This window comes from Hermetia illucens, chromosome 6, assembly GCF_905115235.1.
Source record: "Hermetia illucens chromosome 6, iHerIll2.2.curated.20191125, whole genome shotgun sequence".
NCBI classification, from domain to species: Eukaryota; Metazoa; Arthropoda; class Insecta; order Diptera; family Stratiomyidae; genus Hermetia; species Hermetia illucens.
This window is the reverse complement of record NC_051854.1, coordinates 86,940,120-86,954,641: the sequence shown is the minus strand read 5'-3', so window position 1 is coordinate 86,954,641 and position 14,522 is coordinate 86,940,120. Positions and strand designations below refer to the sequence as shown.

General features: G+C 39.3%; 1 protein-coding gene across 5 annotated transcripts in view; it reads right to left on the bottom strand.

Moving 5' to 3' along the window:
• The window catches only part of LOC119660540 (F-BAR domain only protein 2), a 73,495-nt gene that overhangs the window by 33,737 nt on the left and 25,236 nt on the right, over nucleotides 1–14,522 (bottom strand). For 3 of the 5 annotated variants that reach the window (XM_038069167.1, XM_038069168.1, XM_038069169.1), the window contains exons 5-7: nucleotides 11,013–11,109; nucleotides 9,690–10,136; nucleotides 3,752–3,892 (exon numbers count right to left, since the gene is read on the bottom strand). In XM_038069167.1, the coding sequence (XP_037925095.1) occupies nucleotides 3,752–3,892; nucleotides 9,690–10,136; nucleotides 11,013–11,109 (685 nt within the window). The remainder of the gene's footprint in view (nucleotides 1–3,751; nucleotides 3,893–9,689; nucleotides 10,137–11,012; nucleotides 11,110–14,522) is intronic. The other 2 variants (XM_038069170.1, XM_038069172.1) reach the window with 2 other exon arrangements.

Genomic DNA, 14,522 nt, shown 5'->3' with positions numbered 1-14,522 from the left:
AAACATTCCTAGTAGTATTCCCTCAAAAATTCAATTTTTAGGTCAAATGATGAAATCAACTAGGACTTGGGCAACCACTGTAAGCCAGCACTCAGAATAGATCGACCTTGCATTGATATTGAAGTTTTGGGGGTGTATAATCTCAAGACTAATCTCTGCCAGAAGAAGAGAATTTATTAAGAAGATTATGCTTTGATAGCAAGAAAAATGAGAAATGAAATTACCGCTTGAAAAGATTAACTGTAGAAAGTTTTCCGGGCATCTTAATAGCTCTGTAGGCTTAACCAGCATGGAGACCTTTCTATGTGAAATTCACAACAAATTTCGCCGGCACTACAGCAAATAATACATAATAAAAACCGCTGTGAAGCTGTGACGTTACGGGTAAATATATTTGCCAGCTAATTTTGCATTTTACTAGCAATCATATTACAGTGCAATCAAACATGGACCAAAGTGCATTCTAGACAGCGATATTAAGCAATTTAGGATATATATTTTTCTTAGAAGCCAATGCACACAATATTCTACATATAGTTCTCAAATGAATTGTTGTAACAAATAAAATTTTGGAAAGGCTCAAGTATATGAAAATCAGGATACAATTATGAACACTTAAATTTAGAACTTCTGCAAAACATTTCATCCCGATTCGAAATGTTACAATTTTAGAAAACTCCTTATTAGTCCTTATTAGATCATCTAATCCAGTCCATCAGTCGAATTTCTCCTACACCCAACGGAGGAGGCTGGGATTCACCAGCTTGAACGAGCTGACCAGCCACAACCCTGGACAATGAGCTTAGCTACAATTTGGTGTCAACATCTGAGAAATGAGATTAGAGAAATTGTTAGGTATGCAAAAGGTCCATCGATGGAGCATAAGCACAGACGCTCATCCCGTCTGCCCAAAATTTTGAACGAGGATAAATGAAAACCTGACCACCCAGCATCTGGCCTATATTGCTGCGTTCAACTCGCGCCATAACCGCCAAACTATATATTAAGTATAATCTTAGAATATTTCCGTCAGTGGAAGCTACTTTACCATTCAAGCGCTTGGTCGAAGACGCACGATATACCGGCAGGAGTTCCAGAAGGGTCTGTTCTGGATCCTCTGCTATGGATCGTAATGTATGCTGACGTGATTATAACATCAAGTCACCCTGATGAAGTAGAGATCTATGCGAGCGGGGTTATTTGTATGATCAAGTTTTGGCTTCAAGATTTTGGGCTGGAGCTTGCCGAGCACAAAACAGAAAACTGCTCAGATTTACATCGGCGTAAATGCTGTTTGCTCGCAGTCATCGTTGAAATAGTTGGAGTAACTTTTGACTTCAAATTGAGCTTCGAACCCCATTTAAAGCTTGCTGGACAACACTCAGTGACCACTTGCTTGACATTAGTCAGGATGCTTCCAAATATAGGCGCCCAAAACACAGCCAACGATCACTTTTATTGCGAGTCGTCAGCTCTGTTTCTTAATACGCGGCACCAGTGTGGGCATCAGCAATAAATATCGTAGAAATTCACAGACAGATTCAAGCTACATAGCCTCTAAGTGCTCTTCGGACATACTCCGCCTACCGGATAACATCGTTTGAGGCAGGATGTGTAATTGCGGGGATGATTTCAGTGGATATTTTAACTGATGAAACAAGTCGCTTTTACTAGAAGCATGAAGCGAGCCTCAGCAAGCAAACTGAGTGAATCAGATCATTGAAAGAATTTTCGGCGGACACACGGGCAAATATAGGTATGTAGACTACGTGAAACCACGGTAAGACAAATTACGATTTGATTCAATTCTTAAGCGGACACGGGGATACAGGAAGTACTTATATAGGTTCAGTTTGGATGAATCGCCAGATTATCCCACCAGGGAGTATGCGGAAAAAGATGCAAGCACGTTTCCTTCACTTGCCAAGATTCGGTGGACGAAGGAGAAACCTCGAAAATGAACCGAGATGCACCAACTGTTAACAGAAGCAGAAGCTGAATGGGAGGCTTTAGTGGGTAATCCGGCATGCGCGTCCTCGATTCCAGATGCGTATTCATGATAGACTTCCCCCAACCAAAAAAAGACAGACCGACAGTAAACCGATTTTAATAAGGTTCTTTTGCTCACAAAACTTTAAAAATGGCTATTTTCAATGAGTACTTGTACCTTTCCATAGATATTTACGGGTTTGGAGACACAGCTTATAACATTTCAGAAAAAATGATCAGTCGATTTTTCAACACGCTATAACAGTTAAAGTTGGCCAAATATGGCTTGTTGGATATGAATTAAAGTATCAATTATTATTGTTCTAACGATTCCAGGCAAAAAATCTTGAAAAACCTTTCGCTAGTGGTCAGTTAAATTTTTCACTGGCAGGAAAATGGTTTACTGGTCAGGGAAAAAATTAACATAGATTTTTCAGACTACTTGCAAAGTAGTTGGAAGTTTTGTTGATTGGAAACGTTAATACCTACATATTTTGATTCATATCTAACCAGACATATTTTGTCCAATTTATCTTTTATAGCGTATTAAAAAGTCGACTGATCATTTTTCTGAAAGGCTATAACCCGGGCCTTACAAAACATTATTAAAGACTTTTGTTTGAGAATCTAGGATTCTTAAGTCCGCCATCCACTTGATGGTGAATTGGCAGGTCAAATGCAACTTGGATGCTTCCCTAGGAATGAGGGTTTCGTGGACCACAACCGTGGAAGTATGTTGCTTTCCAACTGGTCCGGTTCGCCATCATGTGGATGGTGAACTTAGGAATCCCTCAATTCTCAAACAAAAGTGTGGTTTAGCCTCAGCCGGCTTAAGGCTGAATTTTCCAAAGTAGTTTTTGCCCTCGTTATAATTCATGCACATGTCACAGTCATATATTGTTAAAGACACTTCCCATGAAAGTAATATAACACTGTCAAGATATCCTTAGACAGGAAGCAGAAATAAACCTCAATGGACAACCTGTAGAATTGAAAGTTTGCCCGTTACCTAAAATCACTTTGGAGACGTATCTAATAACGACAAGAGCAACAATCATTACATTAAGAATCAACAGGTTTTTTCTAAAAATTTAGTCACAAATGCAATCTTCATGTTATACGACCAACAGTAAGGATCTACATAAAGTTGAGAATGAAGAGAAACCAAAAACGAGATTCTTTTTCGTTTCATTTGTTTCCATCCATCTCAATAGAAAAGCAGGTTATTATTAAGTGGATGTGTGACAAATGAAAAAGAGTATTGACAAGCGATCAATACAAAAATGCTTAGAAAATATTAAATTATGTAAGGTAGAACAAGACAAACAAAAATAATGAAGAAGGCAAGAATTATGTAGGAAAAGTGATAAAATTTGAGAATCATAAGAACAAGAACAAATGAGCAGAAAGAGGTGTATTCAAAGATGCAATTTTATAATGTTGCAATTTTCTATTCAATTTAATTTTCTTCCTTTTTAGTTTTGAACTGTTTTGAATTTGTAAAAGTGGCAATCCTTGTGGGTTGATCATTACTTGATTTTTATCATTAATAAATTTATTTAAAAAAAAGTTGACCGTTCGAAGGACGTTTGAGATAAAACAACTTTCACAACCCAGTCAAGGATTACACACCTTAATTCCGAATTGCAATAATCTGAAACTACTAATCCACATTATAAATTTGTGCTTGTAAATGAATTATTAATTTTTGAATTTGATTTTCATTTAATTTTCTTCTTAATGTGAAAGCAATCTTTCATACCCTGAGAATTAGACATGAAGAGATTTAGGAGGGAAGTAGTGCGGCGGGAAGATTTTTGTTGTTGCTGTTGTTGCGGCGGCTGTGCTTGTTGCTGTTGTTGCTGCTGAGATTGTTGTTCCTGCACATCCTGTTGCCCTTTGTCTAAATTCAATTTATTTCATGTTGATTTTCATTTCGATTTATGAATAATTCCCCAATAAATGTTTTTGTGATGTGCGTGTTTTTTTTCGTAATTTTGCAAAAATTTACATTTTAAATTAATTTAAAAGCACCAATAGATAAAACAATATATAAATCATACAATTGTACAACAAATAACATATATAATAAAATACAGAATATAAAATATGAACAAGAAAATAGCCAAGTAGAGAGTGTAGTATGGAAAATTCAAGTTTTTGTGTTAAGGAAGAAACTCTCATAAAATGTAGAATGTAAAATAGCTTTATGGATATAAATGTCAGGCGATGACGGCTCGATGTTTTTCACTATACAAGCTGGTCTTGCTGTTCGGGAATTTGATTTTAAAAAACTTTCAGGCTACCTTGATTAATGAACTATTTGATAGCGACACCATACCACCCAGGCTCATAAAGTTTCATTTCACTTCCCTTACGACAAGGACGACACTTCTAGTGAGACATTCAGAGGGCTATCCAATATACCGCGAGTAAATGCATGGGGACACTCGCAGACTTCTTAATTATCATATACCATATGTATTGGGAAGTTCTAACATCAATATGCGAGAATCTAGACTACTAGAAAGATCAAAATTATAGATCGTCAATATGAGCAATGATCCTTCCTTCATCAATGTGTCTATGTGCAAAATCAGCAATAGTCAGCAGCTTTTGTGAGATAATGGTAGGTATCAAACGAAATTACACTCAGACCACAGACACATAGACTTTGTAGTGATCACGGAGTTACCTCAAACCACAACCAATACCATGAGAGATCTTTCGAAGAAAGCTACCCTCTCAGTACACCGAAGGAAAAAACACTATGTGGATTCGGTAAAACACAGTCTGACGGCAAGGACACTTTTCAATCGCACCCTGAAAATTACAATCAGTACCATGTGGAAATTGAAGTTCAAAATGAAATCTGGCAAAGTTACATTCCGTCATCGATACTATTCCTTCTTGTTATCGATTACGTTCAAAACGCTGTCTTGTCCTGAACACCAAAGGTTCTCAGTCTAACTGATTATCGCACTCTTCTTATCTGCATCAGCGCGCAGAATATCGAGGGTTTTGATTAATTTCTCTATCTTGATAGCGAGATTGATGTCACCATTGGCAACGCTAGATTCGAAATTGCTGTTTTGTCTCAAATTTGGAAATGCAGATACCTCAACATCAAGTTGAGGTTTTCCGCGCGGGCTGTGATATGGGAGCAGCACATGGGAAATGACCACCACTGTTACTGAAAATTCCCAAGCTTTCATTAACACCTGTCTCTGCCGTGTTATCGGTGGATTCTGGCCTGAGAAAACTTTGAATATTGACTTAAGCCGGCGTTCGGCCCAGTTCCCTGTGAAAGTGTTGATCAGAGAGTGTAAGTGGCTATGAATAGGTCACATTTTAAGGAAGGGCGGTGAATGCATCACTGGCTATGACATGTAATGGAACCTACTTTCCCAGATTGGCCGACGAGTAGGTCGCCCTGGAATCACATGCCGCAGAATAATAGAGGCGTCTAGGCTTGGTGGATGCGCTACGCTTCATTTAGGAGATATTGGCCATTGGATGTATACATCCATAATAAAACTCATTTTGATGTATGCATGCATCGTGCATCGGTGACCGAGACTTTGCTAACAGCAGGAAGCTGCTGGTGCAGTTTCAGAGGCTCGATTGCCTAAGTATCTCTGAAGCAGTGAGTAGTACGCCGACCGCGGCACTCGAAGCTATCCTAAATTTACCTCCAAATCATTTGAAGATGAAACGGAAAGCAGCTAACGACGCCTATAGGCTTGATACTATTGCCACGCGGAAAGGCGGCCAATCATATGGTCATACATCCACCTGAAAATTCCTTGGCAAACATCAGGTGGCTCCGACGCCCACCGAGCATATGTTTTCCAGATTCGTTTTCGAAAAAATATACTCCTTCGTAATCATCAAAAGAGAAGAATGGTCGATAAACGGCCACGAGTCTTTTGGTATTACAGACTTAATAATCTTCACCGGCGGGTCATTCATGGAAATCGGATCGGGCGCAGGGGTGTTCTCGGGAAATCCGATTATGAAACTGGCTCGACCTCTCGGAAAGATGATGACCATATTCCAGGCGGAGATATATGCCATTTTATTGGCAGCTGAAGAATGTTTGCGACAAAAATGGAGGGGTTGCATCATTCAAATCTATTCCGAGAGTATGGCAACGTTATCAGCACTAAACAGCAACGACATATCAAGCTACGTGGTGTGGAGTTGTCATTAGATGCTGCTGAAACTTGGTGGACTGAACGAAACATTCCTGATGTGGGTGCCGGGGCACTCTAACATCGCTGGTAATGAGGAGCCTTACAGACTGGCCCGCCGAAGGTCTGGATCCACAATGGTGGGGCCAGAACCAGCTCTTGGAATCCGACAAGGTCAAGTCTACTCTGAAGGGTGAAATTGCAAGGATTCGCGCAGCCAAATGGAGAAATTTGGACTCTTGCCGGCAGGCGAAAATCCTTGTGAAAGAGCCTAGGGTCACTAGAGCGGCATTTTTGGTGTCCCTTAAGAAGTGGGACATGAAAACCCTAGTAGGGCTTTTAACGGGACACTGCTCCTTAAACTACCATACGGAAAAGATTGGGGTAATGGTTTCGGCTATGTGCAGCCAATGTGAGGAGGAGGAGGAGACGGCCTTGCACTTTTTATGAAGCTGCCCGGCATCCTCAGATCTGAGACGAAGACACCTTGGCAAGGTTTTCTTCAATGAAGAATCTGCACACTCTCTGCCTCTGGAGAATATGCTCAAATTCGCTAGAACCTGCGAAAAGCGTAGGTGGGAAGCCATTGAATAGGCGCTTTACGGGGATAGTACAATGGGTCTAGCAAAGGTCTGAGTGCTTGGAACTGCCGCTCCACCCAATAAACTAAACGATTAGCAAAACGCTGATGATAGCGATGCGATGCCATATATCCTCTTTTGTATGTGCTCGTCGTTGCACTGTTTTCAGCCCAACATGACACTATTCTCTAAACTATCGCCTGAGAAAATGTAGTACGTCGGATTCATCGATTTGTAGCTAACGTAGCGAAGAGGAAGCTACTCTGCATTTGCTAGGTTATTGCCAAGAAAGACACCTTAGAAAAGTATATTTGCTCTGCTTGCGACTGTTTAGGATTGAACGGATGAGCTTTGAGTGGAGATACCGGAGATGATGAACGTAATTCAGGACGTCCTCTGCGACTAACTTACTTCGAAACGATTCAAGAATTGCACAACACGGTTTTGAATGATCACTGGCAAAGGTGTATGAAGCAGTTAAGGTCTTGTACATAATACAGGAAGCAATGTTTCTAATTTTAGACGAAAAAATTAATGTGAAAAAATGTCTGCAAAAGGGACGCCTCATTTGCTTTCAGTGAAGAATAAACGTATTGTTGTGATCAATTCGGTGGCTCGTTTGACACTTTTATGTCGCAATTCTGATTGAGGAAGGATCCTCGTCATTTTCAAATGCAATAGGACTCCGACGAGAGAGAAGCTGGTAAAACAGCGGACAAGATGGTGAGCACAATTTTTTTCTTGGGACGAGTCAAACATTCTTCATCGATTATTTAGAAAAAAGACCAATGATAAAACGAGAAACTAATGATAAAATGATATCCCAATGGTATGAAACCCGTAGTTGATATCCGATTAAATATTAAAAGCACGCTAATTTGTTAAAAAAAAACTTTTCCATGAAAACAATGCATCCACAACTGTTGGTGGACCTCGGCGCCAAACCGGGATGTCTGCTCCTTACTAATGACTAGATGCCGGTCGTTGCGCCGTTGATGATCCACAGTTTTGGTGGCAAAAATGATGGATGGACGAATGTTCAAATTATTACAACATCCATTGTATTCACTATACCTTGGTGACTTTATTTTAAAATTTAAAAATAAATGGATGAGCGGAAGACAATGCCAATTTTGAAGATTGGAAAAATACCGAAATATTTTTCTTTAGAGTCTGTTCAAAAATTAACTATTTTCGATTGTTTTACCACTGAACATTGAAGATAGTTCTACACACAAGAAAGCGTGATAAGGACTTTGATAGGATCTGAGCCAGAAGATAGGAGACAAAATATCGATGACGAAACAGAGAGAAAGCAAAGGCTAGACTAGAAATGCCTGGATGACGTTGAAATAAGATATTCTAATAAAAAGTATGGATATATTCTTGAATACAATAAGGCAAGGAGCTGTTGAAAATACAGTGATCTATAAGTGTTCACAGGATGCCTTTGCTGCCAATGAAACAGAGTAAAAGGGTTGCATTTGGTCAAAGAAAATATCGATCGGAGCTGGATCGAATTTCTTTTCACAGATGAGACCTCTTTTCAGCTCTTCATGGTGATGAAAAGTTATAGTGGAAGAACGATGAAGTTTGGTTTTCTTCTAAAATAGACTCCCCGCGTTAGAAAACAACTATATGTCGGTGGGAAATAAGTTTTGAACGCTCATTTATTGATTAAAAATGGAATTCTTACAAGACAGAAAAGAAAACACGGCGATTGGCTGATACTTCATGTCAAGTTACCGAGCGAGCAATTTGAATCTTATTTAGATACGTGTAAGCGTACAATTTAATGTTTGTTACTTTTTACATTTAAAGTAATCAGTTTTTAACAGAATTGCAATTGTTGCGTGAAAGGACAATCATTCAATTTACCTTACGTTTTGGCAGTAATGGTAGCAAGCTATATAGCAAATATATAGCATCTTTACCTGGGCGGTGATCAAACGTACGCTTCTGGAAGATTCATAAGCCGGAAAAAATTCACGTGAAATTAAGTTAAACACTTTGATTTTGTGATAAGCAATTTTCAGTTGTCTGTCTACTGATGTTTCTTGACGTGATTTATGACATCACACACAATGGCGCAGACTTTTCAGTGCATTTGAATTTGGTTAAAATTTATAATGCTGATAATTTAAAAAAATTCAGTTGTTTTTCAAAAACGGCCTATGCGAGTTTGGTTAGATTGCATCATAAAACTTATTTCTGTCATTAGTGAAAATAAGGCCAGGAGTCTATTCTGGGCCATGTATTTTTTGAAAACTCATCCTGAATTGTTGTTTTATTTGTAAGAGGAAATCGCTAATAGGTGGTCCCTGGAGTCCTTCGACAGATATCTATGACAATATCCACAATTTGCATAAAAGATATTGTTAAATTTGCAGCGGAGCACTGCTCCGGAACTGGTTAACTGCTAAACTACAGTTTCAGAAATATTCCAAAGTCACTTCACTAGCAAGTTTGGTATCCCATTAAATCCTAGGGTTGAGTCCTATGCCATTACTTGTTAACTACAAAACGACACTCTCCACGTCAGCAGGAATCAGTACCGAAGATTTGGAGCATGTTACCGACTGGTGATGAGTAGAAATGATGAGGAAGGAAGGGAGGGAGGATAGGAACAAGGGGGGAGAAAAGAGGGAAAAAGGAGGATATGGCAAAATGTGATAATTAACTTTAAAAATGAGCTTAATCATATTTGCCTATAGCTCTTCGAAATATTTCTTCCAAGTACTATAAAGTTATTTTACATTCTACATTTATAAAAACTATAAACAAAGGGGACAGCATGAAAATGAAATGAAAACTATTATATTATTCAAAAGGACATGAAATGATCCACAGATCTCCAATTTTTCTTCTTTTATATGTAATAGGACAGACCAACATAAAAATACACAAAAGAAGAAAATTTCCATACTTGGGGTCGACGATGCTGTCTGTTCGGACAATTGACTCAATGCAGGTGAAATGAACGAGCTTTGTATGTCCTGGGTGTTATTCTCCACAGTTACAGTCATTAAATTGGCCGGAGTTTCTGAACGTTTGTCATTACGACTTGACGTCGTATTCGATGAAAACCAATTGCGTAAATTCAATTCACGCTTGGTACTACTTGCTGTTGTAATCTGCGTAGGTTCCGGTGAAGCTGCACGTGCTGCTGCGCTATTTGTTACAGATAGTGATGATGAAGCATTTGGCGTTGTCGTGGAACTATTGAATAATCCTCCACTTTGTTGTTGAGTAGTCGACGATGAATTACTTGAATTGTTGATATTTGATGAAGTGTTAGTTTGTGACTGATTTTGACTATGGTGGGAGGAGCTCGGTGTTGATGGCAACTTGATTAGTTCAAGCTCAGCTATTTCTGTAATAGTTTTGTTTGTTTTTTTGCGTATTTTTGGAATCCATTTTACACATTTGGAATATATCGCGCAGAAAAAGATATTAGGAAAAAGTTAAAGATACACACGAAAGAGAAAATCGTAAAAAAAAATGTGTAAACATACTCTGTTAGGTGAATTTCAGTATATGACACGAAAATAAAATATGAATCCATTCAAAACGAGCGATAATAACAAAAAAGAACAAAAGAAATTCAATTTGAAGATACATACAACTAGTCCTACCCTCAATGGTATGAAAACAGTTTTTGCATTTAATTTCGTGTCATACACCGCAAAATTAAAATCAACTAAATTTCTTTGAATTTTGATTATAATCATTGTCAATTGAAATTTCAAATCAGCCATGCGCGCTATTCACAGGAAAAAAATGCAGCTAACCATTTACAAGCTTTCAATTTTCTTGTCGGATATAATTTGAAAATTAATTGATATTACAGTTTATTTAACACTCACATTCCATTTAATCAGCTTTCTCGTTTCTTGCAAAGAATAATCTAACGGGCAAAACTAACACTCTATTTGCAAAACAATTGTATTACGTCGAAAGCTTAAATAACGAGCAGTTACGTTCATTTGCTGTTAATTATATCGATTGAAACGACCTATACAAGTTAAGTAAAAAAACCTAAATTTTCAGATGGTGTTCTTTTCAAATAAGTTGGATTGTTTCCTACATTTCATTTAGGTGTTGGAAAATTAGAACCTGCAGACTATTTCGTGTTCTTTTTGTGATTATCAACTTTTGATTGGCTGATGCGGGCTTTTAACTTAATTTTTTAAATTAGAATAGCAAATAATAGATATTCGTATCACTCAGATCAAATCTAAGAAATTACCTGGCTTTTCTAATCCAGTGTATTTATTGAGGACGAATTGCTCCAGGAGTTTATCGACAGTCATTTCTAGGAATTGACGTTTGAAATCAGAATGGACCTGAAATTAAAAATGTATTATTAGTAATGAAAATTTGAGAGGAATATGAATCTTTTAGATCAATTCATATGAAAAGCTGATTTCTCTACTAAACGGAGTTGTAAATTTATGCTGTGCTATACTATACATATCGCAATAACTTGTCAACGGTGGTTCTTACACTTTAAAAAGTAAATTTGACAGAAAAGATGAAAGTCGACGAGATTAGATAGTAAAAAGAGATCTATTTAAATCTTCAAAATTTAACAATAAGCTCTGTTTGTGTGCGTAGGATTCGGTAGAGATGAATGGAGGGATTAACAGAAAGATACATTTGGTATTGTGGTGCAGCAGGGTTAACAACATTCGAAATTTATTTCGAATTTTGTTAATGCGAGCGGATAGGTGATGCCGCCGGCGCTCCCCGCCACGCGAGGGGAAAGCCAGCGGTGAAAGTTTCGTTGGTTGGGAACAAACGGACCTCAAGAAAACCGGTCTTTTCTGCCTCAACCTGCGGGAAGTGAACATAGTGGGGGAGAGAGAAGCTACAGCTTCTGAGCACTCAGGCCGTGTTCGCCCATTGTAGTCGCCATCCCCGTCTAACGGAATATTCCGGATTCGTTAACGTATCGCAGGATTTCCGTTAGCGGATGTGATGCTACCCGTCGCAACTTGAGAACATCGGCACCAAAGATCTGATGCCTGATACGTCCATTAGCGGGGTATTCACATAGGAAATGCTTCATGGATTCCGCTTCCTCATTACAGGAGGGACACGTATCATATTGAGTAATTCCTATTCTGAACTTATGCCCAGCTAGTGAATTATGGCCTGTCAGAATGCCCACAATACACCTGCAAATCCTCCTGCTTTTCAACAGGATAAACTCTGGCGGTACGTATGTTCGGTTCTGGCAGGAAAAGTTTGGTATGTCGAGCAGCATTTAGGCTCTGCCACCTGTCATTATGGGAAGCTTGTCCCCAGTTTTTGAAAACAGACTTAGCCAATGCTACTGATACTCCCATTGCTGGCTCCGGTCCCGGCATAGGGGAGATTGACCCCTCTTTCGGTAAAGCATCCGAGATTTCATTCCCCTCTATGCCACAGTGACCAGGTACCCAGAGTAGTTCCACCGCATTGAATCTAGAGATAGAGTTCAAACGGTTTCTGCATTCCTGAACGATTTTCGAGGTGATCAAAGGACTACTCAATGCAGCTTGGCTGTCACTGCAGATTGCGATGCGCCTGTCCTTCAACCGCCCGTCAATCACCCAGTTTGCTGCCCTTAGGATCGCATAAACTTCGGCTTGAAAAACCGTTGCATATTGTCCCAAAGGAAATCACAGTCGCCTAATATACGCTAGAAAATTGATCTTCAGTAATTGTTGGTACTTCCAATATGTCAAAGAAGGCGAAGATTGATTGACCATATATCGAGAATGCCACCCAACTCATGGCTGAGCCCCTGCAGACATTTTATGGGTATATAACGAAATGTTGTAGCGCCGTTTGCCGTCTTTGTGAATGACAGCAGCTTCTTCTTCTTTAGCTTTTGTCCCGGCTCGTTGTGATCGGTTGCTCGATTTTATTTTATCAAAGGCCTGATCTGGATACAGGCGAGGCTTTCAAATCACCATCCAGGGTAACAAGCCACCATTATTTCGGCCGGTCTTGGTCGCTTACCATCAACTTCGATGTTCGGACTTGGCAAGTGAATTCTCGCGCGAAATACGTGACAATAGCTGCTGACCATTAAGCTCTCGCATTGCTCGTCAGTCTCCAGTGTCGTTCCACTTGACACGTGCATTTAGCCGCCGTTGTCATATTGATGTCACTTTTTCCAACCACACATAGCTACCCAGGACCTATCTCTGCTGGTGGGTCATCACGGTCGAAGTGTCAATTGGACAATTCCTTTGTCTGTGGAAAAAAGTATTGAAAGAAAATCCGGCGCTATGTAGTTGTGGGAGAGACGAAATCATAGCAATGATTGCAATTTCAGGAAGTCTCAACTCAGCTTCCCGGTGCAATTAATTGAGTTCGCTTAAAGCATTTTGAACATATCATGGCAGTTAAACGCTCGCAATGCCCTCAGACCCGTTTCATTTGGAAGTACGCATAAAACGCTCGCAAGCAAGTAAAACGTGACAAAGAGGAGTAGGCGCTTCCTTGACGAACATCGACAGATATACGAAGCGATTTTGATACATCCGTCATACTTCGAACTTTACTTTTTGGATCGTGGTAGAGAGCACTTGAACCCAGCTCACGAGTTCTGTTGGCACTAGAATTAGCTGAGAAAAAAAAACATATCAGACAGTTAAATTATATTGTAGAGAATGAGGGAAAATCAGCTTAGGGAGGCAAAGATAATCAACAGCGAGTTAGAAGAAAAGTGGAGTAATCGAGGTATAAACATGATTTCGAGTACACCAAAAGTTCAAAAGAACCTCTTTAAGGTACGCAATAGTGAAAGTGTTCTTGAACTAGTAAAGAACTCTAGAGACATTACTATTCTATGGAATGAGGTATACGACAGAGTGATGGACATGGTACTAAAGCGACCGAGCTTTCCAAATTTTTAGACTGCGTATCCGAATTGAGTAGTCGGATGCTGGAGGATCAAAATGTCATATTCCTCCGTTGTGTGAAAAACAGATTAATCGGAGATGCCTACTACCTTAAATCTTCTATCGAGTGCAAGAGTGTTAAAGATTTAGAGGAGAGATTGAAAACGCGTATACGCTCAAGCTATCGCTTGAAGATTACGAGATGAGTTATGGGCGTGTAGGCAGCGTCCTGGGGAAAATTTGATATAATATTCCCAGAAAACAACTCTCTTTTGAACATTAGCGCAAAATATCCTGGTTGGAATGAGAGTTTAAAGAAAGAGCTCGAAAAGGATTGTATAGCTGGTTTTAAATTGGGAGTGTTAGAGATAACACGTAGAATACGTGGTAAAAATGTATCGACATTGCATGTGGTGGAGTCGGAAGCAGCGTTTTTCGAAGAGGAGGAGGCTGAGTCGAGCATTAGGATCGAATGGAAGAGAGATTTGTGGTATACGATGACACTGGGTCAGAATACAAACGTTGGTGCCCATCAATCATTTTTACGCGGCGGGCACTCTGTGGGGCAACACAATTCATCTAGGCTGTAATTTGCTCCGCAAATGCAGTATCGGTCATGGAACGATCCAGGGGATTGACTCAGCATCGTTTGATAGGTCAGGAAATTCCATTCCAGTCTGACTATCAAGAGACTTTTCTTTGGAAGATCTAGACGCTACACGAGCATTTACCATATATCACATTTACCCTTGCCACTTTCCTTTTAATATATGTTTGGAACCATTTTTGGTCGAGTATTTCGAGTAGAATTTCAAATGTATCTTTCGTTGTTCATTTAAAACAATGTGAAAACTGTTAACCCT